General features: G+C 57.6%; 2 protein-coding genes across 2 annotated transcripts; one reads left to right on the top strand and one right to left on the bottom strand.

The window, feature by feature from the left end:
- The first annotated feature begins 733 nt into the window (after positions 1–733).
- On the top strand, positions 734–8,271 carry IGFBP3 (insulin like growth factor binding protein 3). Its single transcript, XM_047850692.1, has 5 exons — positions 734–1,288; positions 4,358–4,584; positions 5,250–5,369; positions 6,147–6,286; positions 7,037–8,271. Exons 1-4 carry the CDS (start codon positions 880–882, stop codon positions 6,270–6,272), a joined length of 882 nt encoding a protein of 293 aa, XP_047706648.1. The 5' UTR covers positions 734–879; the 3' UTR covers positions 6,273–6,286; positions 7,037–8,271.
- A 10,184-nt stretch (positions 8,272–18,455) lies between these two features.
- On the bottom strand, positions 18,456–22,585 carry IGFBP1 (insulin like growth factor binding protein 1). The gene is made up of 4 exons (XM_047849905.1): positions 22,153–22,585; positions 20,754–20,905; positions 19,723–19,848; positions 18,456–18,837 (listed from the first exon to the last, which is right to left on the bottom strand). Exons 1-4 carry the CDS (start codon positions 22,565–22,567, stop codon positions 18,712–18,714), a joined length of 819 nt encoding a protein of 272 aa, XP_047705861.1. The 5' UTR covers positions 22,568–22,585; the 3' UTR covers positions 18,456–18,711.
- Between the last annotated feature and the right edge of the window lie 5,303 nt (positions 22,586–27,888).

Genomic DNA, 27,888 nt, shown 5'->3' with positions numbered 1-27,888 from the left:
ATTTTCTTGTGGTGGATGTAAATAAACTCCATGTGAAAACATAATCAGGGAGCGTCCCTCCGACAGGAACAGTGGTGACGTCAATCTCTGGCAAGTCTCCTAAGGACCCACTCGCTGCCCTTTGCCAGCTGGGGACTTGGCAGGAAGCACCCAGTGAGGCTGCACCGCTTTGAGGAGCGGGCCTGAACCGGGTGGGGACCACGTGCGCACCTGTACGTCCCGGGGGGTGGGCGTGGGTGGGCTAGTGCCAACGGCCCCACGCTTGCAGACAGAACCAGGGACCTCGAAGCAAATCGAGTATCCTAACTCAGACACGTCCCACGACTGTCCCGACCCGAGGACTTAAATTTTGCAAAGCTTTGCGAAGTACACCCGGGGCGGAGCGAGCACGCCAGTGTCCCCGACACCAGCTCTCAGCGGGGCGGCCTCACCCAGACCCGCAGGCAGACGGGCGGCGGCGTCGGGGTGGCCGGAGGCGCCGCGAACAGCGGGGTGGCGGGGCTGCCCAGTGCCCGCGGCCGGCGGGGTGGCGTTGGGGCCGGAGTGCGCGCGTGGAGCAGGTGCCTGGGCGGCCGCGCGCTGCGCGCCCCCGCCCCTGCCCGGCCGCCCGGCCGCCCGGGGCGCCGCGCGGGCCCCGGAGCCTAGTGCGCGCCGGCCCGCCCCCCTCTCCCCCCACCCGCTCGCCGTTCCGGGGCGTGTCCTCGGCCACCGGCTTCTATATAGCGGCCGGCGCGCCCGAGCCTCCCAGACGCGAAAAGGACGGCGCAGCGCGGAGCACCGGCCACCGCCTACCCTGCTCCCGCAGCCTCGAGCCGCGCGCTTTCGCCCGGTCCCCGCGCGCCCCGGCTGGCCGAGCAGCGCGCCCTCGCCGTGGGCGCCATGCAGCGGGCGCGCCCTGCGCTCTGGGCCGCGGCGCTGACCGCGCTGGCGCTACTCCGCGGGCCGCCGGCGGCTCGGGCCGGCGCGGGCGCGGCGGGCGCGGGCCCCGTGGTGCGCTGCGAGCCGTGCGACGCGCGCGCTCTGGCCCAGTGCGCGCCGCCGCCCGCCGCGTCCGCGTGCTCCGAGCTGGTGCGGGAGCCCGGCTGCGGCTGCTGCCTGACGTGCGCCCTGCGCGAGGGCCAGCCGTGCGGCGTCTACACCGAGCGCTGCGGTGCTGGCCTCCGCTGCCAGCCGCCGCCCGGCGAGCCGCGCCCGCTGCAGGCGCTGCTGGACGGCCGCGGGCTCTGCACCAACGCCAGCGCCGCCGGCCGCCTGCGCGCCTACCTGCTGCCCGCGCCGCCCACGCCAGGTGAGCCGCCCGCGCCGGGTGCGCGGCCGCGGGGGACCCCCTGCTCTCCCCGCCCCGGGTGCTGTGTGTGTGCGCGGAGACCCCCGGCCCCGCGAGGCAGGACGCTCGCCCGAGGCCCGCCCCGCAGCCGGCCCTCCGCGCGCCACGTTCTCGGAGGGCAGAGCGCCTGCAAATTGCCGAGCGCTTTCGGCAAAACTGGGTCAAAGGTTCTGTGGCTGCGAGCGAGCGGAGCCGAGGGGGAGGTCACGGACCGACCCCGTGCCCGGGAGCATGTTCCCGCCCTTGGTGTGGGCGCAGCGCGGGACGTGGGCTGGGACGGTGCGGCCCACCTCCGGAACGCGGCTTCCGCGTCCCCCAAACCGGGAGCCAGCGTGCTTGTGCCAAGGATGCGGCGGGGGCCGGGGGAGCAGGGAGGTGGTCGGGGCTGGTTTGGACTGGGGATGGGTGGGCGGGCACGTTGTGGGAAATGATGTCCGTCTCTAAGATGGCAACATTGGCACAGACCTACGGCTTGCGAAGCAACGACGCGTCTCGCGGTGTGCGGGAGACCGTAAGGTGGGAATCCGGTACTTGTATCTTTCGCGTTTGGGAACCTGACGTTCAGAAAGAGGTGACTCTCCAGGGTCCCGAGGCAGGGAGGAAAGTGAGTGCTGAACCCGGTTGCCACGCCCCGCATCGTCCCCCTTGGGCGCCGCCCCAGCCCCCTGTGCGTGGGTGGCCCCAGACCGAGGCCAGGTGCGGGGACTGCGGGGATGTGGACTCGGAGAATTTCAGTGATGGTGAGGGGGGTGGAGTCAGCGTCAGGACTGTTTGCACTTACTCCGAAGTGGAAGGGTTGGGGTCCCGCTAGTGGGGGGGCCCAAGAGGACAAAACCTAACGTTTGGCAGAGTGACTCCACGGGCTCGGCCGCGGTCAGGCGCGGGGCTCTGTGAGGGACATGAGTTGTTCCCTTGGAGAAGTGTAAGCGGAGTCCGCGGCTCTTACTCCAAATCTCAGCAGGGTCGGCCAGCCTCCCGGTTCTGTGAGCGAAGTTTCTGCTGAGCTGGAGGCGGGCAGAGTTCTGCCCTGCCCTCCAGGCACCAAGCTGGCCCGAGCTAGTGGGCAGCCCCGGCACTGACCCCGCAGGAGGGAAGACCCTTTATGATTTCAGTTCTGCACACTTGCAAGCAGGGGTGAGGCTCTGTCTCTGGAGGCAGGGCTGGCTCCGTTGATCCCGGAGACACGGACACCATTCCAGGATTGGTGGAAACCCAAAAGTCCAGTTGCCTAAAACGTGCACCGTTTTTATCCAGCGGACCTAAAATCGCTGGATGGGTCTGTCTCTCAGGGCAATGAGGTCATTTGCTGTGTGCACTTTATTTTCCTAATGTGCTTTCTGGGCAGAGGTGACTTCACGTTCCTCTGGACACGGCTGTGCTTGGTTAGGCTGCGGTGGGCGTTGGGTTTACTACGTAGGAGCACCACAGTATTGGTTGACACGCTTCACTGTAAAGCGACAAAAAGATCTACGATTTGAGGAGACCCGTGGGGGGAGGGGAGTTTAAGTGGCAGTCAGAAGTTAAGACCGTCTGTTGCTTAAATGCCGCGGTTTTCTGTTCTTGCGGACGTCAGCAGGCAAGAGAAAGAAAACCTGGGAGGTTTCAGAAACTACTCGGTTCTTGGAAAAGAAATGCAGATATGTTTATTTACATACTCTTAGCATCTCCTTTGTCTCCGGTTCTCTGGAAAAGAAGGGGGAAAAAGCCCTAAGGTTCAAGGAAATTGAAACCAAATTCTACCTGTTGAGGAGTCTGTCAGGCTCCGCTGCCCGGCAGCTCCTCCCCCCACCCACTGGGGCTGACGCTCTTCCCCGGGTGAGGAAGTGGATCCTGGGAGGAGTGAGTGTTCCCCGAGCCCCAGGGGAGTGCACCTACCCTGGGCGCGTCCTACGGAGAGCACGGAATCTAGCTGGACGCTGGGTCCTCCAGCCAGCCTCAGAGAGGCCTGTGTTCCTGTCACCTAGAGCCGCAGGCCGTCACCACATGGGGCTGGCCCCTGGTTGGCAGGGTGCTGGGGACCCCAGGGGGTGGTAGATTCTGGACCAGACAGCGGGCCCAAGCACCCCTTCCCGGGAGGGAAAACCCTAGCACTGCTTGCTGATGACCTACCAAGGGCTCCCCCGTAGCCACCCCCGTCCCCACCATCCTGGAAAAGGACCCCAGACAGCGTCTGGCTACGCATCCAAATCCCCGTGACACAGCGGATGGTCCTGCACGGGCACGGGCGTCAGGGCGCCGATCGCAGAGGCGGCTAAGGAGGGGGTCCTTCTCAGGGATGGAGGGCTCCGGCCCACGTGGGGTCTGTGCAGCTCCTCTGGGCCGCCCCAGCCCCTGCGTGGACAGTGACAGATGGGACCAGGGCACCGGTAGCACACCACCAAACACGCCCAGAGCCAGGGGACCTAGCCAGCCTCTGAGGGGAGCTGGTTTTGCCTGGTGGCACGAGGCAGCGCTGAGATCAGAGGCCCTGGGGCTTGTCACCTGCAGATTGCTGCCTGGCGCCTAGGACTCAGCGGGGCGTTGGGTGGGGACAGAAGCGCGGTCCCCAGGCCCGGGAGGCTGCCCTGGGGTAGCCTGCGGGGTCGGAGGTGCGCCCCCTGCTGGTGGACGGTATCAAGCCCTGCCGGCTGGGCGGGAGAGGCCTGCGCTGCCCCGCCTTGTGCAGTCGGCACATTCCAGTGTCTTTATTTGTATTTTTGTAAGTTCACTTAACTTGAGAGAGAGAGAGAGAGGGAAAGAGGATGCCATGCAGGCTCCAGGCTGTCAGCATAGAGCCCGACGTGGGACTTGAAGCCCCAGCCATGAGACCGTGACCTGAGCCACCCCGGCACCCCCAGATTCCATTTTAGAAAGCAGGCTTCCTGGGCTGCAGTGACTGCCCTCTGCTGCCAGTACCTGGGGTTTCAAGGTTCTTTGGAATCGCTGAATGACATCTCCACTTAGCCGTGGCTCGGTGGCCGCGGTCAGGTTTTGAAAAGACCGCTGACTGTGGGTGGCCGTCACATCTGCGTGTCCCTTGCACTTTTCAAGGAAACAGCAGTGAGTCGGAGGAGGAGCACAGTGCGGGGAGCATGCAGGGCCAGCCCTTCCCCAGCACACACCGGCTGCCTGACACCAAGCTCCAGCCCCTGCACACCAAGATGGATGTCATCAAGAAGGGCCATGCCAAGGACAGCCAGCGCTACAAGCTGGACTACGAGTCCCAGAGCACTGACACCCAGAACTTCTCCTCCGAGTCCAAGCGGGAGACGGAATATGTGAGCGCCCTCCTCTGTCTCCTCCGCCTCCTCCCTTCTCCGCCTCCTCCCTCCTCCCCCCTCCTTCCTCCTTCCCCTCCTCCCCCCTCCTTCCCCTCCTGCTCCTCCTTCCTCCTTTCTCCTCCCCCTCCTCCCTCCTCCCCCTCCCCCTCCTCCCCTCCTACTCCTCTTCCCCCTCCTCCCCTGCTGCTTTCCCTTCCTCCCTCCTCCCCCTCCTCTCCTCCCCCCTCCCCCTCTCCCTCCTCCCCCTCCTCCCCTGCTTTCCCTTCCTCCCTCCTCCTCCTGTGTCCTCCCCCTCCTTTTCCCTCCCTCCTCTTCCCCCCTCCTCCCTCTCCTCCTCCCCCCTCCTAGGGGGCAGTGGATGCCAGCCCCAGGCACTGGGTGATTCTTCCCACCATGGGGAACTTCTGGGGGTCTAGGTGGATGACATGAACAGGAGCACCCCAGTGCCCTGCACAGAGATGGTCCGTGAGGCTGGCAATATTTTGTGTGCCTGGTCTCTGACCTGCGGTGACTCCGTCCCCAGGCCTTGCTCAGGGGACTTCACGACAGGGAGCCACAGTCGGGGTCCTCGTGAGAATGGCACGGCAGGTCCCTCGGAGGGTGTGCGGGGCTGCATGAGGCCACCAGCGCTCCCTAGTGACCCGTGGCTCTCCCCCCCTCAGGGGCCCTGCCGCCGGGAGGTGGAGGACACCCTGAACCGCCTCAAGTTCTTGGACACGCTCAGCCCCAGGGGCATCCACATCCCCAACTGCGACAGGAAGGGCTTCTACAAGAAAAAGCAGGTGAGTGGCGTCCTCACGAGCATCCCATGCCCGATGCCCACGGGAGGCCGACGTGCCCTCCCCCCGCCCACGGGCAGTGTGCTGTCCCCCCCCCCCCCCCCCGGGGCCCTTGGTTAAGTGTGACAGCACAGGGACACATCTGCACTGTGTCAGGGGTGACATTGTGAATAACCATCATATGGACGTGAGGTCGTGGGCCAAACAGTGTCCCTGAGACCCCCCCCCCCCCCGGCCCATCCCACCCAGTGGTCCTGACACGTGGGCGGCGTTGTTACTTGAAGCTACGATAAGTGCATCTCTGTGGGTCTGGTACTGCATTACGGCCCCACTGGATCTGCAGGATTCGCGAGGCTGCCGCCAAAGTGCTTGTGGCCCTGGCTTCGGTCCCACGGCCCGTCTGCCCTGGCCACCATCTCACCTTCACGCTTGTTCCCACTCACCAGCAGCACTTCTGCTCCCCGTTCGTCCCCATTGGTCACTTGCTCAGCAGACCCACACCGAGAACCCGGGTGGGCCTCTTGGCGTGCAGTCTGGGACACGTGCACTCCGAGCTGCCGTGCGCCCTGGGACGCAGGTGCACTGGGGGATGTGTGCCCCAGTCCCCAGGTGTGCCTGCAGGTGTCCCCGAGGCCCGAGGGACACAGAACTGCCCTGGCCCTGCCTCTCTGGAGGACTCACTCCTACACGCAAGCGCAGAGGGCCCTGAGAGAGCCTCCATGGGTCAGGACCCTGTGGTGGCGCCTCCAGGCTCACTGTGTCCCCTGCGCCCTCCCACAGTGCCGCCCGTCCAAGGGCAGGAAGCGAGGCTTCTGCTGGTGCGTGGACAAGTACGGGCAGCCGCTGCCAGGCTTCGACGCCAGGGGGAAGGGTGACGTTCACTGCTACAGCATGGACAGCAAGTAGACACTGCTCACCACGTAAGCCTGGGGGCCTGGGCTCGGGGGCCCCAGCGTCTCGGGAGCGGGGGACAGACCCTTCCGCAGGGCGCAGCCCAGGGAACCGGGGTCTGAGGTCAGGGTGTCTCCGAGGCCCCTTCCCTCGCTTGAAGGATCTTGGACGTGTTATATTCACACACATGCAGGGAATTCCAAAAGTGAGCTTTTCCCGCCGGCTATGGGTGGTTTACCTTCCTGGCGGCTGTCTGATCCACAGGGACTTGCTCTAGGAACACGCTTCCGACTCAGTGGCATAGCTGTTCTTTTCTGTAAAACACGTCGGGGATATTCCGACAGTCTGATTGGTAGGATGGTAGCAAAGTGTGTTTTGCGCCTAACACAGAAATGAGACTTTTAAACCCTGCCTTTGAAGAATGCCATCCTGTTCAGTACTATTTTCTCTCTTAATAAACGAGAGGGCCATTGGGGACAACAGAGTGTTTGGTCTCCTCAAGAGAAATTGAAGTAAATAGAGGAAATTTCCCTGTCGAGTTACGTCTGTTTCCCTTCCAGCGGGAAAGAAAGAAGTCACGATTCTGGGTGACGGGGGACTCCACCAGCATGTCCCCACTGGCAGGTGTTCTTTGCTTTGCTGGGTGTGTGGGACAAGCCACCACCACCCCCCCCCCCGACGTGCCGGCTGCCTGGGTCTCGAACCCCGTTATCTCAGGGCAGGAATTGAGCCTTTTGACGTGGGGGAGTTATTTCAACCTGTTTCTCTGTCTGTTTTAGTTCACGTGGAGCTCAGAAACGCCTTATTTTGCACAAGAGACCGCCAAGGACATGATCAGCTGGCTACAGCCCCAATTTATATTTCTTTTTGTGGTGAATTGATTTTTCTTATAACCAAAGTTTAGAAAGAGATGTTTGCAGCGCTAGGGTTCTTCTGGATGGTGGACTGGAGCCCCTTGCGCTCCCCGGGAGTCTGTGAGACATAGTTTGGCCTTTCCTCTTGCTTCCTTCAAAAATTCGTGTAAGTCAAGCACAGCATGGCCAGACCCCGCCTGTCCCCGGGGGCTGTCCCCACGTGTCCGCCGGGACGGGCCCTCCGCTTCAAGACCGAGCAGTTGTTACCTCTGTAGAGTGCACGATCCGTCCCCACTCAGCCTCTGTTCTGCAAGAATGGGGACCCCACACCCTGCTGTCTGGACGTCCTGGCTCCGGTGACAGAGATCTTGCAAACCTGCGAGTGGCCTGTCCTGGGGAACTGGCAGAGAGCGCAGGTGGAGTCTCACGTGTAAAAAAAAAAAAAAAAGAGGAAAAAGACCCAGAATGTTCTAGGGAACAACTCCAGAGACACGCGGGGGTAGGGGGGTGACTGGCTTTTGCTGCCGGCTGCAGGGGTGGGGGACCGGGGCAGCAGGACTCCCCTGGAATGAGAGCAAGGTTCTTTGATGACCGCAGAAAATAGCGTTTTCCTGTTCAGCAATTCCAGAAAGAGGGTTTTTTGTTTTTTTGACAAGCTCTGTAAAGGCAAAGGATGTTTATTTTATTCTCTCGCCTTTGTCCTCCTTGGCACAATGTAAAAAGAGTAAAAACGGTTTTATTACCTACAAAGACGGCTTGTCGGGGACGCTGGGGGCACGCCCCCCACACTTGGCCTCGTCCCCCCCTAAGTCACACATGGGCGCAGAGGAAATATGTTCTCCACGAGCTGTTCCCCAGATACGCTAGAACCCGTGCGAGGTCATCATAGACGAGACACTAGAGAAGAGTGGGAAACACAGCCTCCACCGGGAAGCAGAGCTCCGGCAGGCGAGCGGGGGTGGGGGGTGGGGGATGCCCCGGGTGGTCGCACGGGTGGCTCACGGCCTCCTTGAGAACACAAAGGGGTCTCAAGACCTTCTGCCTACCTATTAGCTTTCCTTTATTTTTTTAATTAAGTTTTTGGAAAAAAAAAGGTATTTTTGAAAAGTTTGTCTTGCATTGTATTTATAAATAGTAAATAAACTTTTTACCATAAAGAACCCCCCCTGCCCCGTGTTAGTGACTGACCCTGGGCTTTGTGTCGCTAGTGAGGTAATGCAGAGTGGGGAAGATGTCCTGAGCACAGAGCAAGTGTCTGTTAACAAATGCCTTTGCCAGTCCGCCCCGGGGTGGGATGGGGGGGATACCCGGGGCAGGGGAAACCCCAGCAAGCCCCCCCCCAGGCCTCTGCTGGCCCCACAGTGGCATCAGACCACACCTGCTGGGAACCTGCAGCCTAGGAGGCGGATCGTGGCCCCGTTTCTGCCGAGGGTGTGCCCAGAAGATGGCCGATACTCCTCACTGCATTTAGGTGGTGTTCCCTGCTGACCTGTCCCCATTGGGTAGTGTTCACCGCTGGGTGGGGGAACCCACCCTGGACCACCTCTCCCATGGCCCTTTGAGCCCCTGCTTGGAGGGCAGTGGACGAGGCAGGAGGAGACGAGACCCCGAGATGCTGGGCAGGCACCCCCCTCAGCAGCCCTGGCAGGAGCCGGCCAGTCCCAGTTCTGAGCAGGGGCCCCCGGGCGTGGAAGGATGAACCACATGTCACAGGACTGGCTGTTTAGAGCCATTACTAACCCACTAAAGAAGCATCTAGGATAGGGCCTTGCTGCGCAGGCTGGCCTGGAGCTCTGGAGCTGTCACAGCGCAAAGGATCTCAGGGGTGGCCTGTGGGGTAGGGGGACAGGCCACGGGTGGGTGGGGGCTGTGCCTGCACAGTGCTGACCCCGAGGGGAAGGAGCTGGTGAGCACAGCAAGCCTGTGGGGACAGGAGATGCCAGGGGGCCGCAGAGTGCACCAGTCTGGCAGGTGTGGGAATCGGGGACAGGAGCTCAGCAGGCCCCTGAGGCGCTGTGGGCTGCGTGTGACGCTCCTGCTGGGCCCCGGGCTGCCTTGTGGGGAGTGCGGCATCGTGTGTCCCCCTCAACCTCCATCCTGTGCCCACTCCCTGCCCCCGCCCTCAGCCCCCCCCACACCCCAGCCACTGTCCCCCAAACACTCATAGAAATGAGCGTGCCTGGCCATGTGCCACACCAGGCCTGGGGACACAGCCGCCCCAGCACCCTCCGGGGTCGGAGCAGCACACCCACACATGGAAGAATGAGTCACGAATGAGGAGGGCATGGGAAGGGGGCTTCTGTGCTGCGGCAACTCAGCCAGAGACGCCCCTGTCCTGCTCCTGTCCTGCTCCTGCGGCCAGACGCCTGGAGCCCAGTGTTCCTTCCAGACGCGTGCCCACAGGTGAGCGCACAGAGCACACACACACGTACACACGTGCCCACAGAGCACACACAGGCATGTGCACACACGTGCACAGCTAGAGGGAAATAAAGCACAATGTCAGCCCTGGTTGCACAAATGTAAGTAGTGGCTTTGTTTTACTTGCACTTCATGCAATTTCAACAATTTCCGAGAGACACGAATGAATTCCTGTCCATGTGGAAAAGCCTGCCTCTCCTGGGAGTCGGGGCTGCTGTAGCTCAGGTGACAGCCCGACTCCCCCAGCCCTCAGCCCCAGCTCCCACGGCTCCCCGTCCCCCCCCCCCCCACAGAGTGGCACTCTCCCAACCCTGGCAGTCGCCTCTCCTGGCCCCCAATTCAACCAGGACTGTTTGTCTACACTGTGTGTTCTGGGACAGGGCCCGCGGGTGGTGAACAACATGTGCAAAACCACTGGTCCTGTCGAGAAAGACACCCGGCAAGACTGATGCATGGGATGTGCCGCTGGTGGGGACCCAGCTTTGCAGAGACGCAGTGAGGGGTGTGGGAGCCCCATGGCCTCATTGGCCCGTCCTTTCCTTTTCTGTGTTTTACACGGAAGAGTCATGGGACCGAAGGAAGGAGGCCAGGGGGCAGTCACCTGGTGCTGGGGCCACCAAGTCAGCCGCACAGGAGGGTTGGGAGGTGGGGGGGGGGGGGGGGGGTTGCGCAGGGCCCAGGTCGGAGGTAGGTGGGTGGCCGCAGAGGGAAGTGCTGGGCCGCTGTGCGCAGGGAGGCCTCAGCCCAGCACTGCTGTCCAGACCCCTGCTGCCCCCGGGGGCCCATGAGGTGCAGTCGGGGCATATTTTGAACACAGGGCCCCCTACTTGCAGACTGGATGTGGGGGCTGAGAAGGACACAGACTGAGTTACCCAAGACAGCGCCCCAACTGAAGAAGCAAACGGGAGGAGGCAGTTTTGGAGGGACACCAGGATCTCCATACAGTTAAGGTGGGGGCCACCGGCAGGCAGGTCCCTCCGGGCAGCCATGGAGGGGTCCTAGGAGAATGTCAAGGTCACTGGACACTTGAGGAGTCGGAGCCGGCAGCCCGAGGCTGTTTTAAATGGGGGGGGGGGGGTGCCCAGAGACACCTTGTGAGGCAGGAAGCAGCCACAGGACAGGGGTCGCTGTCCCTCTGCCCCCACCACTGCCCCCACTGCTTGGGAACCCTCAGCCCTGCCCCACAGGTGCAGGGACACCTGGCAGAGCAGTGAAGGGTTACAAGCTCAGGGTGTCCCTTCCACTCGGGCAGGTGCCATCGGGGAGGTGACATCCGGAGTGTTTGCTCCCCAGGCTCCTCCCCCAGCCAGGCATTACGAGTGCTGACTCCCAGAATGACGATCCCAGAGTCTCGGTCCACCAGGGCTTCAGGCGGGGACGCAGACCCACACAGCAGGGGTGCGGTGCCCTGGGCAGTGGGAGTTCACAGCTGCAAGACCTTTGAGCAGCACCATTATATCAACAGGTAACAAAAAAGCAGATGGTCTCCATTGGAAACAAAATTGAACTGTCAGTGGGAGCGCAGGTTTGAAGAGCCAGGGAGATATTAACTTACAACATGAGACGGAGGAAAGACGAGGCACTGAAGGGCACCAGGGGCAGGCGCCATCTAATAGTTGAAACAAAGATCAAATACACGGAACACAGAACAGAACGGCTATCTAGCGAAGATGTCCTTGAGGATACAGTTGAGGACCCGTCTTACACGGAAGAAGAAACTGGGACATAAAAGGAACAGTGGACACCAGTGGAGGCTGGAAGCAGGGACGTCGCATCCAGACCACAGACGTCCAACGTTTCTCAGTGTAAGAAAAAAACTGAAAGACCTGAGGTTGACAGGCTCCATGGAACGCACAGGGGCATAGAGCTTAAAAACACAGACGGAGAAATCAAGGTGAATCCTTAAGATATCAAAGCTCTGAGGGGGGGTGGGGGGGGGGCAGGTCACAGACACAGAAACAAGTGTCGGGCAGACCCTACAGTCTGTCATCACAACTCTGGACGCAGAAGCGACAGCAAATCGCATTTTATATCCGACACACCGCCATTAAGTGTGAGGACAGGAGAAATACTCCCGGGCACTGAGGCTCCGGAAGGCACACCTCCAAAGAAAAGCACTTCAAGAACATTTTGGAGGAAGACCTCATGGGGGAAAGAAGCAATCCCGGCGTTGGAGACACCCACCAAGTGATAGGGAACAAATACCGTCATTCCTTACCTTCCCGGTGGGCATCCCGGGCCTTACATGCAGCAACAAAACTGAGCCATAAACACAGAAGAAGAGGGAGGGGTGGAAATAAACCAAGAAGCCAGAAAAGGATTCAACTGTGAGTCAGTGATTCTCAAGCAAAGGTGGCACTGCCCCGTCCCCGGGGGTCATGACCGGAGGGCGTACTGGTGTCTCGAGGGGGACCCTGGGATGTGCCTCCACTCCCACAACAGGACAGCCCTGCCCCCGGGAATTATCCCAGAAAAATGTCGCTAATGCCAAGGTTGAGGGACTCCAGTTTAAACAGATGTTAACGGGGGCGCCTGGGTGGCTCAGTCGGTTGAGCAGCTGACTTCGGCTCAGGTCATGATCTCACGGTTCGTGAGTTCAAGCCCCGCGTCGGGCTCTATGCTGGCAGCTCACAGCCTGGAGCCTGCTTCAAATTCTATGTCTCCCTCTCTCTCTGCTCCTCCCCGGCTCATGCTCTGTCTCTCTCTCCTTCAAAAATAAATAAAAACATTTAAAAAAATAAAATAATAATAATAAAATAATAAATAAATAAATAAACAGATGTTAACGTTTGCCAGTTAAACAGAGAGGCGGATTCGCCAGCTAAAAGTCAAGGTAGGTTTTACTACAACAGACAAGGCTAAGAGCTAACGGGTAGAAAAGTGAGTTCAGAAAAAGCTGTTCAAACAAAGTAGAGCGGCTGTCCCATCAGAACAAATAGATGTTAAACCAAAGAAAGTTGTGTTGTAGGCAGGGAAGTCGCCACAAGATGACACAGATAAATTAGCCAGGAGTCCTTACTCTGTTCTAAACACACAGGCAGATGGCTTTCAACTGTTTTATTTGAAAATTAATATGATCACACGAATGTTTATCCTCTTTTCATTGATAGCTAACCAGAGAAAAGCCAGCAGGGATTTAGGAAATCTTGAAGCTCAAAACTAACCAGCTTACCCATCCAATTCACATGGGGAAATTACACACGGCACATCCTTCTCAAGGAACCTACAGAACAGTTAAAAGTCGATCGTGTATCAGGTGGTAAGAAAGCCTTAGGGGGTTCCTGGGTAGCTCAGTCAGTGGAATATATAACTCTTGATTTCAAGGTTGTGAGTTCAAGTTCCACATTGGGTACAGAGATTACTTTTTAAAAATCTTGGAGGGGCGCCTGGGTGGCTCAGTCGGTTAAGCGGCCGACTTCGGCTCAGGTCATATCTCACGGTCTGTGAGTTCGAGCCCCACGTCAGGCTCTGTGCTGACAGCTCAGAGCCTGGAGCCTGTTTCAGATTCTGTGTCCCTCTCTCTGACCCTCCCCCGTTCATGCTCTGTCTCTCTCTGTCTCAAAAATAAATAAATGTTAAAAATCTTGGGGCACCTGGGTGGCTCAGTCAGTTGAGCATCTGATTTCAGCTCAGGTCATGATCTCACAGTCTGCAGGTTCGAGCCCCATGATGGGCTCTGTGCTGATAGCTCAGAGCCTGGAGCCTGCTTCGGATTCTGTGTCTCCCCTCTCTCTCTGTCCCTCCCCTGCTCTCGCTTTGTTTCTCTGTCTCTCAAAAATAAATGAACATAAAAAGAAAAACTTTTTTGAAAACAAAATCCACAAATAGAGCAAATATAACTAATCACATGAGTATGTTAAAGCCAAAAGAGAAATACTTTAACACAGACACTGTAAGAGCAGTTTACAGAACTCAACACAATAAAAACTGCGAATAAGTTAAGAGTATAAGAGGACTTCCATTACCCAATAATGTGTGACCATGGAAACACCAAACCCGCCAAGCACCGTCAGAGGTGGGGAGATGTTAGGAGTAGTTTACCGCTTCCTTCACCAGCCTGAGAGAGGGTGGCCCGCACAGACAAAAACGTCGAGACATAACAATCAGAAGACATGGGATTTGCAGATGTTCTGATCCTTTACATGGAAACCATAACAGAGTCTGCAGGCAAGTAAGTTACTGTGAATAAGGAAGGTATTTACCAACGCAGTTGGATGTAAGTCTACACAACGGTGAATAGTCACAGAGGATTATCAATTTTTAACAACTTTTGAAAACCTGGAAATGACCTAATTCCCCTCGAGAGGAGCTTGGAAGAATAAACTGGGTGTATTTGCAGGGTCCCCCTCTTGCAGCCACATGCACGACGCATCACTCTGTTGTGTGAGGTTCAGAAACCAAGTCTCTGAAAATCACATGCTGCATGGGAACATTTTTAGGATGGTAAAAAAAAACAAAATGGGGGTGGCCTGGGTGGCTCAGTCGGTAGAGCATCCAACTTCGGCTCAGGTCATGATCATGCAGTTCGTGAGTTCGAGCCCCGTGTCGGGCTCACTGCTGTCAGCAGAGAGCCCGCTTCAGATCCTCTGTCCCCCTCTCTCTGCCCCTGCCCCACTTGCACACTCTCAGAAATAAGTAAACCTTAAAAAAAAATAACCAGAATCATCTAAAATGAAAACATACTTGAATAAATAAGTACAGATGAGGTACAACTATATCCACAGTGAAGCCATGAGCAACGCGTTCCCTATAAATTATTGCCCGAATGGTGGTTTTCAAGTTGCAGGGTGAGACCACGGACCCCTTCTTGACATCCAAACGCAGACCCGCAAGGGGGGGTGTGCTATCACCCGGGGATTATGACGAGCCTTGAAGCTGATGAACACAGGTTCAAAGACAGCAGGGAGAGAAGCTTGGGCCGTGAGCACAGGTGACTCCAGATGCTGGCCCCGCATGTCTGCAGCCACCGTGTGCCCAGCCATTCCCACCTGGCTTCCTGGCTCCTGTGCCTGCCCTGGAATCCAGCCTCTGCCCCCCAAGTCTTCTTCCTACAGCCCAACTCTGTCAGCTTTTTTTTTAAGTTTATTTATTTATTTTTGAGATAGAGAGACACCTCGAGTGGGGTAGGGCCAGAGAGAGAGGGAGAGAGAAGATCCCAAACAGGTTCCGTGCAGTCAGCACAGAGCCCGACTCGGGGCTCTAACTCACGAACCGTGAGATCATGACCTGAGACGAGATCAAGAGTCAGACGCTTAACCGACTGAGCCACCTGGGCCCCCAACAAAGTCTTTTTTTAACAGCTCTGTGGAGACAGACAGCCCATAGCACACAATTCGCCCATTTAAAGTGCACCATTCGGTATCGACAGCAACACGTGGAGTCGTCCCCACTCATTCTAGAACACTGTCGTCACTTGATAAGAACCCCTGTGCCCTCTAGCTGTTATCCGCCAGCCCCCTCTTCCCAGCCCTACGAGACCACAAGCTACTTGCGGTCTCTGCCGCTTTCCCCGTCGTGAACTTTCACGTGAATGGGATCACGTAACGTGAGATGGTTTATGACGGGTCTCTTTGAGCATACCATTTCCAGGTGCCTCCGTGTTGTGGTGTGTTTTGATACTTCATTCCTTTCTGCAGCCAACGGATGCATCATATTGGGTTTGCGCATTCGGCTACCGATAAGCTTGGGTAGTTCCACCTTCGGGCCATTAGACATAACACATCTGAGAACACCCAGGCACAAGTGTTTGGCGGACACGCGTTTCACTTCTCTCATGTATCTATCTACATGGAAGGGAACTGCAGGGTCCTATGGGCATTCTATGTTTGATCATTGGAGGACCTGCCAGACTGGTTTCCAAAGTGGTTGCACCATTTTACATGACTACCCTCGAGGTGCACGACTTCTGCACATCCCCACCAGCACTCATCGTCTGGTGTTTTGACCATAGCCAGCCTAACGGGTGCAAACTGGCATCTCACTGGGGTTTCGATTTGCGTTTCCCTGATGACTAGTGATGTTGAACATCTTTTCATGGGCTAATTGGCTGGTTGCGTGTCTCCTTTGGAGAAAAGTCTATTGACGTATTTCGCTCATTTTTGAATTGGGTTGTCTTCACACTACGGAGTTGAGGGGGCACCTGGGGGGCTCAGTCAGTTAAGCATCCGACTCTTGATTTTGGCTCAGGTCATGATCTCACGGTTCATGGGTTTAAGCTCCGTGTTGGTCTCTGCACAGACAGCACGGTGCCTGCTTGGGATTCTCTCTCTCCCTCTCTCTTTGCCCCTCCACCACCTGATCTCTCTCAAAAATAAACATTTAAAAAAAAATCTACCACTGAGTTGTCAGAGTTCCTTATATATTCTAGATACCAGTGTTATCAGATTTGTAATTTGCAAATATTCCCCCCCGTTCTGTGGGTTCTTCTTTTACTTTCTTGATGGTGGCCTTTGAAGCACAGGAATTTTAAATTTTGATAAAATTTGATTTATCTTTTTAGTTTTGTCACTTGTGTTTTTGGTGTTGTATCTAAGAGTCTTGTGTTAAGTCCAAAGTTATGAAGATTTACTGCTATGTTTTCTTCTAAGAATTTTATATTTTTAGCTCTTATGTTTAGGTCCTTATTGACTTTGAATTAATCTTCCATATAGTGTGAGGTAGGGATCCAATGTCATTCTTTTACATGTGACTATCCAGTTTTCCCAACCACATTTATTGAGAAAACCTATTTTATCCTCATTAAATGGTCTTCCAACCCTCATTGAAAATCATCAGTGTTTGGGTTTGTTAATGGCCTCTCATTTCTATCGCATTGATCTATATGCCTCTCCTTACTCCAGTAACACTGATTACCATAGCTTTGTAGTAAGTTTTGCAATCAAGAGGTAGAATCCTACAGCTTTGTTCTTTCTCAGGATCGTTTGGGCTTTTCTTGGCCCTTTGCAATTCCATGTAAACTTTAAAATCAGCTTGTCAGTTTCTACAGAGAGGTCAGCTAAGCTTCCAGAAGGGATTGTGTTTAAGCTGTAGGTTAGTTGAGGGTGTTTAATGCTGACAATGTCAAGCCTTCTATTCCAAGAATATGGTATGTTTTCCATTTATTTAGATCTTTAATTTCTTTCAACAGTATTTTGTAGTTTTTATTTTGTGCTTCTTTTGTTAAATGCACCACTAAGTATTTTATTTTTTTAACACTAAAAAATGAGTGAGATTGTTTTCTAAATTTTATTTTGGGGTTGTTTGTTGCAAGCATACAGAAATACAATTGATTTTTGTATATTGATCTTGCATCCTGCAACCTTGCTAAACTCACTGAATAGTCTTTTAGTGGGTTATCTAGAATTTTCTATATGTAAGATCATATCATCTTCGATAGAGCTAGTCCTATTTTGCCTTTATCTGAATACCTTTTATTTATTGTTCTTGCCAACTGATAAAACCTCTAGTAGAATGTTGAATTGAGGTGGTGGGAGCACACATCCTTACCTTGTTTCCTGTCTGTGGGGGAAGGCACACAGACTTTTTCCCATTAACTACACTGTCAGCTGCGGGATTTTCCTAGCTCCCTTTTGTCGGCTTGAGGAAGTTTTTTCTATGCTTTGTCTGTTGAGATTTATTTTGTTTGCTTTGGTTTTGTTTTACCATGAAAGGGTATTGGGTATTATCAAATACTTCTCCTGAGTCCGTTGAGATGACCATGTGATCTTGGTTTTTTATTCTATTGATATGATTTATTACATTAATTGGTGTTCGGATGTTGGAATGACCTTGCATTCCTGAGATAAATCCCACTTAGTCATAGTGCAGGATGATTTCAATCGTTAATATTTTCATATGTTGCCAGGTTTAGCTTACTAGTGTTTGGTTGCGGATTTTGTGTCCATTGTCTTTTAAGATAATATGAAATTGGATGCTGAGTTCACAGGTCACTCCTGGGGGCTTGGCAGAGAGAGGATGGCACCCACGGGGCACAGGGTGGAGGGAGAGACCCAAATGGAAGAGCAGGAAAGGGGACTGACAGGAGGGGTCTGGAAGGCTCTGGGGGCAGGCCAGACTGCAGAGGGTGGGGGTTAAGATAGGGAGACTCTGCCTTTTCCCACAGCCAAGGGACGGGGCCTCCCAGGAGACGGGGTGGAGGCAGCCAAGACGCCAGGTGGGACCCACGGGGGTGGGTGAGATATGGAAGGAAGAGCGTGCAGGGCAGAATCAGGAAAAGCAAGTGAGGAATAGTTGATGGAACGAGGGATCCAAGGAGCAGAAAAGCCCCACACGCTCAGGACCCAGCCATCCACACCGAAGGGGCCAGCAGGGTGCCCACCTGAGACAGTGAAGCCCCGAAGACCCTGCAGATGACGGGGACAGCACAAGACAGAGGCAGCAGGGGAGGAGGGGAAATGAAGGAAGTATTGGTGTCCCGCATGTAAGATGGGAAGCCCTGGCCTGCTCACGGAGGCAGGGAAGGGGCAGATCATCAGAAGTCAGGCCCCAGGAGGTGAGTGGGGGAAGGGCAGACCTGCCAGCAGCAGACAGGGATCCTGAACAACCAAAGCTGTGTGAGGAGGGGTGAGTGACAGGGACTTCAGAAACAAAGGAGGTACATTCAACCAGTGTCTACAGCAGTCACAGTGTCCCTGGGTGCAGTATTTGTCCCGACCAGGTCGGCCCGTGCAAGTGTGTCTGACTGCGCAGACAATCTTAACTCTGAGTAACACCACCACGCGCAGCTCTGGTCACACGATTGGCACCGAACTCTCCCTGCGAACTGACACTCGCTCGGATCTGTGGGTACAGACCGAGCCCTTTCTCGGCACGGCTCAACCACCCCCGTTAGGTCACCTGAAAACAATCACTGCCACACGTTTCAGCTCTGCACTTTCCAGGCTGTATTTCCCCTGCTCCGTAGAGGCAGGAGCAGGGCGCTCGGAGGAGTTACAAGTATTTACACCCAGCGACGTGAACGTGTCTCGTGATATACAAATCCACACGGCGGAGTGACCGTGTAGAAGGATACATGTACATGGAATAAATACACAGCTTTAAGTGTCAGCAACACGTGTGCTCATATACACATACACACACGGAGAGGGAAGTGTGTCGTTTCTAGAGTATAAATATGCTACGTACTTAAATATTTCGGGGGCGGGGGCGGGTGACGGACGACAGCACAGCTGCTGGCAGCTCTATCTGCTAAAATACTGACTGCAGTTGGGGTCGCCTCTGACCTCCACGGACCCCGGGATCTTCTCCCTGCTCCATGGGTAGACACACCAGCAGAGCCCCGGCTCATCATCCAGCGACGTCTCGCACTGCAGAGGCAGGACACACGAGGTGCATGGTGAGGGGTGGCCCCCGCGAAGCTGGTGGGGGAGGGGCTTCGCCAGCACCACGGCTGAGCGCCTGGCCACGGGCACGCCAGCTCGCCGTGGCCACGACCGTGACCGAGGGCTCACCCAACACCCTCCTGCCCAGCTCTCCCTGTAAAATGGAGACCGAGGCCGAGTGTGCAGTCGACGAGGACGTCACGCGTGTGCGAAAGGGTACAGTGTGTGCACGGCTGTCTGCTCTGTGGCCTCGACAGTGGGGTCGCTGAGCCCAGGAGTACATCCCGTGGGTGGCTGCCATCCCCTCGGACTCCCTGGCAAATTCCTCATCAGGAAAGCTCTGCCTCGTCCTCAGTTTCCCCTGGCTACACCCCCAGAGCCTGTGTTTCACTGAGTCCTAAAGAGCCCCTGAAAATGAAGTGTAGGCTTGGTTTTGATCTCATGGATTATGTGGCAAGCTGGAGGACGCTACTGTATTTAACGAAGTTCGCGGTTTCCCGTTGTGGGGAGAAAGGCAGGAAGCCATGTCCAAGGGGACACCCACTCTCCTAAGTCCAGCTTCCTCCTGTGTTATAGATGAGACAGACCTGGAGCCTGAGGGGCCCGTCCCCCACCTGCTCAGGCTTGACCCAGAGCCCCTGGCCGAGTGCAGGGTCCCCTGCTGGCCATGACCACGGAGCTGGTCTTCAGGCTCCCGGGATCTGGCCGCCCCTAGTCCCGAGGGGTGGCTCTTTACTTAATGTGGTCGGTTATGGGGCTTTACGGTGCGTATTTGGGACTGGCCCCCTCCCCGGCAAGGAAAGCGGGGTTTTGCAGGGATGCCCCGGACGGGACGGTCCCCATGAGGATAGCCCTTGGCAAGGCGCGCACCTGTCTGCTGTGATAGAATCCGTTCTTGCTGCAGTTGGGCAGATAGAATCTGTAAAGCTGTCCTGACGACTGCTGTTCCTCGCTCAGACGGCCCAGCACCTCGTGGAGATCCCGATGGCAGGGCCCCTGGAAGATCAGGAAAGTGGACTGACGGGAGGGGTCTGGGAGGCTCTGGGGGCAGGCCAGAGCTGCCCCCCAACCTGTCGGAGGAGGGGGCTGGCGGCTCTCTGAGCTGTCAAGATGAAGGATGGGGTGCCCTCCCTGAACGCAGGCCACACAGCTACAGGGAGACAGAAGCTCCCCCACCCTCGCGGCCTCTCCCCTACCCCTCTGCCCTGTGGGGGCTCCACAGCTCTTCCCACAGCACAGAGTTCTGGATTATGAACACCTTTCCTCTATTTCATTATTTCACAGAAGCCAGATCAAGCGAGGATTAAGCCGTCCGCCTGGCACTTGGAGATAAGACGGCACTTTTCTTCACACTCCATCACTTCCAGATGAGACGCTGAAGCGTCAGGGAAATGGGTCAGAACCTCCGCTTTTCTGGGTGTGCCTGGTGGCCAGAGCAATGTTCTCGCTCTTTTCCACAAACCAGCTCTTCGCGCCAACTCTGGTTCTTGGTCGCCCTCTCGTGGCAGAATTGGAAACGGCCGTCGAATCGGATGGGACTGGGCAGTTTGAGTTTAGCGGAGACAGAGTTTCCGCGTGGGAAGATACACGTTCTCAAGGGGGACGGCGGCAGAACCACACTTTGATGTGGCCAGAGTCATAAATTTTATGTTATGCGCATCTGACCACCATTTTTAAACGTGGACGGGGCATAAAGTCCTGTGCTGAGCTCCAGGGCCCGGGGCCAGACGCCCAGACGCCGTAGCCGAAGCCACCTGGCAGGCTTCTCCGCTCAAAGTCTTTGCGGGAAAAGCCAGACAAAGCTACTGTGGGCAGCGTCTACCCGCCTTGGGAAGGAAAGCTCTGATTCCTGGGGCCCCACGGAGCCTGCCTGCCCTACTGGACACCCACCCGGGCCTCACCTTCCACGTGTCGACCTGAGTCCCTCTGTTCATGTAATTACTGATGGCGTTCCAGAGAATGTGTGTGTCATCGTCAGAAGGGGCCATCAGGTGGAAATTCTCCAGGAGCTCCTCCTGGGTCATATCTGCACTCTCGGAGGACGACATCACATCTGAAAGATACAGCACCCGGACCCATGAGCGCTCCCCGAGCACCTTGCCCGCCCCCTCAAGTGTATCCAGGTGGGGACCCCAAGGGTGGTCGAGCTTTTTTTTTTTTTTACATTTATTCATTTTTGAGAGACAGAGAGACAGAGCATGGCCAGGGGAGGGGCAGAGAGAGAGAGGGGGAGACAGAATCCAAAGCAGGCTCCAGGCTCCCAGCCATCAGCACAGAGCCCAACACGGGGCTCGAACCCACAGACCAGGAGATCATGACCTGAGCCGAAGTCGGACGCTTAACAGACTGAGCCCCCCAGGTGCCCCTTGCCCACTTCCTCTTTAAAGATGCATCAGACAGTTTCCAGGAAATGTGATGACCCAACAGCAATTCTGTGCTTTGGGGGTCTAGCAAGGGCCTCCTGGGTTTTTGCTCCTAAAGCAGCAGGTGGGGGAAGCCACTGGCTTTCCTGCAGGGCCCCTGGGGACCCAACTCCTTTGAGGACCACTGAGGTGACTCCATTTTACTGATTCTGAAGTTAGAGAACCAGCAGAAAAACGGGGTCCCTCCTCGGAAGGGTCACGCACCCTAGTGAATTCCTACCAGAGTACGGGACTGTGGGAGTCCTCGGAGAGTCACAGAGGACGTGCGTCCGCCTGCCTGCCGATGGGGAGGTGGGGACAGGGGGTAGAGGAAGGGGTGTTTCCTCTGCTTCCCACTACAAATAAATCGCTGCTAAATTCAGGAAAGGTCTGATTGTCCTTGGAGGCGACATACACATCAAACACTGTTTTTCTATGGCGGTGAACGTAGCGAGGTTTACAGCCTGCGTTCACATTATGTTCTATAAACACTGGGAAAGCACAGTCTGCACAGGAGTCCCTTACAAAGGACATTCCGAACCCTCCCCGGGGGTCTGGCAGGAGGGATCCCCACACCAGGCCTCCCCGGAGGCGCCAGGCCTCCCCGGAGGCTCCAGGCCCTGGAAAGGAGGGCCGGCCACCCTCCCCCCAGCTCTCCCACAGGGCTGTGGAGGCCCTCCACCTCTCCTCCCCTTTCCTGGGCACCTCCCTCAGGACCGCGGTGGTGGGGCTCGTCTGGGTGACGGAAGATCCTCTCCCCTTCGAGCTCTGGCCTCCGGCCGCTTTGCTCCCGACCAGCCACTCCTTCGGTGGAGCCCCTGCCCCTGTCCACCCTCCCTAATCTGTCTTGTGGGAGGACAGGTCGGGGGGGGGGACCCCGCGGGGGCGTCTGTCGTACCTGTGTCACCACCGGTGGGCACGCAGGTGCCCTGGCCGCGGATGAGGGCTTGCAGGGGCCGCTGCTCCCCTGGCAGCGCCCGGCAGCTGAGCCCGCTGGCACAGCGCGCACTGGCCACGCCACAGGCAGTGCCCTCGGGCAGCGTGCACAAGGAGCAGCAGCCGCAGTTGGCGGGCCGGGCGCTCTCGGTGCAGGAGTCAGGCACGGGCGGGCAGAGCGCCAGCTTCTCGGGCGAGCAGGGCGCGCACTGCCAAGGCTGGGGGGCCCCGGCGGTCGCGCTGAGCCGGGTGGCCAGCAGGAGCAGAAGCGGCCAGGCGCAGGCAGCGGGGGCCCCGGGCATCGTCAGGCAGCTGTGGCGGACGGACAGACACTGGCACTGGCTGTGGGCGGTGGGGGTGCGGTGGCCGGTGCTCATGCTCGGTGCTCCCTGGGAGCCGCGTGCACCTTATGAAGGGTGCGGGACGGCCCCGCCTCAGCCGGTGGTTAATGATTGCCAGCGCTGCCTGCTTAGGGCTGGCGTTCAAAATACGTTTGGAAAAAAAAGTTTGTTTTGCTCGTGCGCCCAAGGCCCTGCGCAAACCGTGGGTGGAGGGAGGGTTACCGGTCCAGGTTTCCAGCCGTGTTTGTCCTGTTGTTACTGTTCTGACCTGGAGAAAAGTGCAATTGTAACCAGGAGCCCACGGCCAGCGCTTGCTTTGTTCAAGGGCATCCCCCTGCCCGCCAAGCAGCGTGGTCGTCCACAGACACGAAGGGAGCAGAAGTCAGGAGCTGCGCGAGGCCAGCCCATCTGCCAGTTTTCAAACGGGGAAACCAAGGCCCAGGGAGAGGGAGGGAGGAGCCCTGGGCAGTTTTTAGGACGAAGCCCATAACTACTTCTCCGTCTGCAGGAAGGCCTCCAGTCCCACGGCCTGCACTCATCACAGCCTTTCCCCTGAGGGAGGCTGGGAGGGAAGGGACATTCCCCCAGGGCTGGTACCACCCTCCTCCCCAGGGTCACCTCAGCCCCCAGAGACCGCTCACTGGTTTCCAGAAGGGACCAGAACTCAGAGCCCATGAAGAGACAGGGCCAGGGCTACAGAAAGGAGCCCCGACCCCGGGCTTCCTGACTTTCCCATGCAGACCAAATTTTTATCCAGCCTTGATTAACGAGTCTTTTTCTTTAGTGAAAACTGCCATTTCTTGGCTATCCTCTGAGGTTGCAAGGAAAAAACGTCATTGTACCTTTAAAGGCAGTGAGAAGTGGGCCCGCCCGTCCCCGGGACCAGCAGGTGGACGCCAGGTCCCCGGAAACTAGGCGGCTGTTAACAACAAGGGGGCGGCTCGACATTCACACATAGAGAAATTCCCAAGACCAGTGAAGTTTTATAAGTTAGGAATAATTTCCCCGGGACAGTACAGAATATGCAATGTCTGTATAAAAAAGGTAATATGAATAGAGACATGTCTCTGTGACTCTATATTCATGGAAAGCGGGGAAGAACAGATAAGACACCAGGATCAGTGCCTGCCTTGGTGGGGATGGGTGAGAGATCAGGTCCCTGAGGGACTGGCCTCCCCTGTGCACACTCTTACCCTTCTGGATTTACGTTACTAGTGAATACGACACCATTTCACACAGTCAGACACTTGCATATCCTTTGCATCATCAACCTCAAGAGTAACCAAATCACAGTTAACCTACCGGCTCCCCCTGCAGCTACTGGGCCGGGCCTGGGGCCTGGCGTAAGCACCCTCGTCTTTGCTCTGTTGTATCCCTGGCCACGGCTCCAGCTACAATCAAAACAAGGTCGGCGGAAATCACCACAGTTACAAGTTCAAGGTCGTGTTTGTCATTATTTTTACAGAGCAAAGTTCAGCGTCTGGGTGAGGAGCCGACCGATGCTTTTGACTACCTGAATGCTAGTTTTCATGTGGTTTCCTCAATGATTCCATTCCCTCAAGAAGAACTTGTGCTCTGAATTTTCTCTGACTTGCCCCCCTCAGAATCTGTGGGGTCCACCTGAGATGGTCCCTTAAAGATGTATGTGAAAGAGAGGGCGGTCTGATACACATTCAGGGCCCGCCTACTGTGTGTGGGCCAGTGCCAGCCCTGGACCGTGCACCCTGTTGTGCACTTGCCCGGTGAGGCCCCCACCCCCACCCCTGGTCTCGCTCGTCCAACACGTAGTGGAAGTTCCTCTCTGTGTAGGTTGATTTCCCAAATGTCAATTGCCACTCCTTGCCTCAGAGGAGTAGTAAGAAACCAAACGGCCACCAAACCCAGAGAGAATCTCTCCTCTTCTCTGGCCACAACAACACAAGTGGGGCAGGTCCTCCTGGAGGCCTCAGGGGCCACCTGTCTGTCTGTCCTGTGGGTGGCTGCTCTTGCCAGGGGTCGGAGCCTGTCTGTGAATCTCAGGTTCTCCTGCCCCCCATGGGCGTCACAGCTCTGCCCAGCCTTTCACGCCCCCAAGTCCATGCCACCGTGACTTCTGTGACTCCCAGTCAGAGGCCACTTTGCCCAGTCACCCCTACTGGAGAGAGGGAGTGCAGGGTGGGCCAATAGGGAGCCCCTATCATGTTATGCATGTCTTATGCCCTCGAGGCCTTATCTGCCTCCCCTAATCCCTAATCCCTCCAGCAGCCACCTCTCCCAGCGCCTCCCAGCACCTGTCTTGAGTGTCCATCTAGCAACCTGTCCTTCCCCCAGCAGAGAACACAAAGAGGGGGGGCCGTCCTCGCAGTGCGCGCAGGCACAGGGCCAGGCGCAGAGGACGGGCTAGCCGATCGCCACGCGCAGCCTGGCAGGAGGGATGCCCCGTGAGGGCTGATGACGGGCTGGTCCTTGACATGACTGCTTTCCTGGAGAGTCCAGAGCGGGGCGGCCAAGAGCAGGAGAGAGGGCACCAAGCCATGCATGGGCACTTCCCACAGAAGGTGCCAGCCCAGGCAGGTCTCGGAGGAGAAGCAGGGCCTCCCCAACAGTAGAGTAGGTGAAGCAGGAACCAGGAAGAGGGCCGTGTGCTCAGGAAAGGACCCAGGGGTCTCCTGCCCAGAAGCTAGAAAGACAGCAGATGGAACAGGAGACAAAGGCCCTAAATATTGTGCGACAGGCTCAGGTCCTGTTGTTAAGGCCCAGAGCCACCAGGGGAGGGTCTAGGCAGGGCCAGGGGTGCTGGTCAGAAGAGAGCTCCAGAAAGATCCAGGGTGGCAGGCCCGGAGACCAGAGACCAACACTGAGACCCTCCTTCTGATGTCCCTTTAGGCTGGGTGCCCTGCCCCTCTGACCAGTGACTACTGGACCCAGGAGCCACGGAGCCGGGAGAGCAGGGGCAGGGGGAGTGGGGATCAAGGTTTCCTATAGACCCACTGTATGCAGCTGGCACCAAGCCATGCTCACCAGCATTGCCAGAGGACCCTCCCTGGGATCTCACCATCTGGGGTGAAGCCCACTTTGGCCCCATCACAGCCTGTGGGCATCCAACGTCAGGGAGGGTCACAAACTCCACATTCAGCGGTAATCGGGGTGTATCTGTGGGGGCAGAGTGGAAAGGCAGCCTGGGGGTACACACGGGAAGCATTCTGTGCTGAACATGTTACATCCACCAGGCAAGAAAGAACTTCAGCCTCGTGGAGTCCCAGCCACAGGGGGATGCCATGGCACCTCCCGGGAGACAGTCTCCACCTGCACAGGGCAGGAAACCGCTGCTCCAGGTTGAGAAAAGCAGAGGGGGTGGCCAGCGCCCCCAGGCAGACGGGATGTGAAGGGCCTGGGCCACACGCATGGTCTTCGCCAGTCCCTTCTCGGCACTGCCTGTCTATCGGCCTCTGGCCGCGAGAGCTGCGGTAACAGGTGTCAGCTGCTGCGTCCGGGACTCGAGGCACAGCCTATGGGCAGGTCGGGGAAGCTCCGGGCCTCCCAGCAGGACTGTCTGCGCTGGCACCTGGGATTTCCACATCCGGGCCTCAGTCTCCCCACCTGTGAGGGGGCACTGTGAGCCCTGAACAAAGGGGCGGGGCCCCCACCCTGAGCTATAGCGTGGGACCCCACAGGGGCGGGGGCATCACCAGATGATGAAACCACACGGACTCTTCCGTCACCCAGGTCGGCCTCCACACCGCATGCCATTTACCCACCAGCAGCCGGAAAATTGGGCAATCCGAGCTCACAAAAACAATGCAGGGTCAAGGGCGCAGTGAAACTCCCAACGGGCGGGACCGCGTCATCCAGAGGCCCCTCGCAGGGAAGTTGTTTTTAACCTGCGGGGGAAAAAAACAAAAAGATGTTCCCGACCAACACCGGGGATGATGTAAATCCGTGCAAGCCCCCCGGCGATGCCCGGTCCCCCGAGTGTGAAGGCACCGTCCTGACACAGAGGCACACCCACTCCCCGCTAATCAAGGTGGGGATGTAGCCTCGCTCCTGTCACATCCACATAGCCCAGATCCTGGATACAGGCTCCCACTGGCACACCCGAGGCCAGTGCCCCAGGGGCCCCGGGAAAGGACAGGGCTTTCCTGGGCGATGGAGGGCACCCAACCCGCGTGCACAACCCGTGGGCCATCGGGGTACCAAGTGCAGGTTACGTGCGTGGTGCCCAAACATTCCTTCCCATGACCTGCTCCAGAACGTGCAACCCAAGTGTCAGGGCCTGGAGCAGCCTCACAGCACCCGAGCCTGGGTGGAGACACACATTCCCAGCCCCTGGGACATTGACTTGGGGGACCCCGAGCTCCAGCTTGAGCCTCGGGCTTAGGAACCCCCTCTGCTCTCGCTGCAAGCTGCCTGCGAGAACCCGAGGGCGCCGCTGGGGAGGGGGCGACGAACAGGGGTGCAGCAGGCGGGTGGGTGGGCTGCGCAGCACAGCGCAGGAGCCGACAGACCCCCAGCTCGTCCCGGGGCCTCCCGCCCCCTCCCCCCCCCCCGCAGGCGGACTCCCAGGGGGCACTAGTGCCCTTCACTGCCCCGCGTGAACCTGGGGCCCTGAGCGGCCGTCCGCAGGGAGTGTTCGGGGAGCACTGGCGGTGATGTCCTGCATCTCTGGGTCAGAAGTGTCCGCGACTCTGTGAGGAGAGAACGCTGCACGAGACCGGCCCGGAGCCTCCTGGGGGGGTGGGGTCCCCGCTCTGAGCCCTGGCCCGGGGCTGCACTCTGCACCCAGTCACCTAACGGGTCCACAGCCATGTCGGACACTCCCCAACCCGGAGGACCCGTGCACGGGGGGGGGGGGGCCTCTCCCACCCGCGGGGCAGCAACAACGTGGGCACCGGTGCGGCCAGGCCTGGGGGGACACGGCTCCGCCAGCGGGGCGACCTGCTCACAGGACGAGGGCCGCGTGCAGAGGGGAGGATCGCGGGCAGAGGGGAGGATCACCAGCAGGACGTGAAGCCGCTGCTGTGTTACAGTCTAGTGCATCACGTGGGGGCATCCCCCCATCACGCAGCTGATGTCAGGGCGTCTCCGCCACACCACGGCGCGGACGTCACGGGTCGTCTCCCCTACATCACAGGGCGGACCCCATGGGGGCGTCTACCCCACGTCACCGCGCGGACGTCAGGGAAGTGTCTTCCCTGCGTCACAGCGCGGACGTGGTGTTCTCCCGCATGGGGGTACTATCACCCTGGTCACGCTGTGCACACCACGAGTGGCATCCCGTGCTCATCCCCACTTAGTGTTGATGGCGTCTCTGGGCAATTCTAACAGGTGCTCACTTCTACCTACCTCCTTGTGCTAACTTGCGTCCCCAGATGACGTGC

This window comes from Prionailurus viverrinus, chromosome A2 (genome assembly GCF_022837055.1).
Source record: "Prionailurus viverrinus isolate Anna chromosome A2, UM_Priviv_1.0, whole genome shotgun sequence".
NCBI lineage: Eukaryota > Metazoa > Chordata > Mammalia > Carnivora > Felidae > Prionailurus > Prionailurus viverrinus.
The sequence above is the reverse complement of the archived record's forward strand: the minus strand, read 5'-3'. Positions and strand labels throughout refer to the sequence as shown.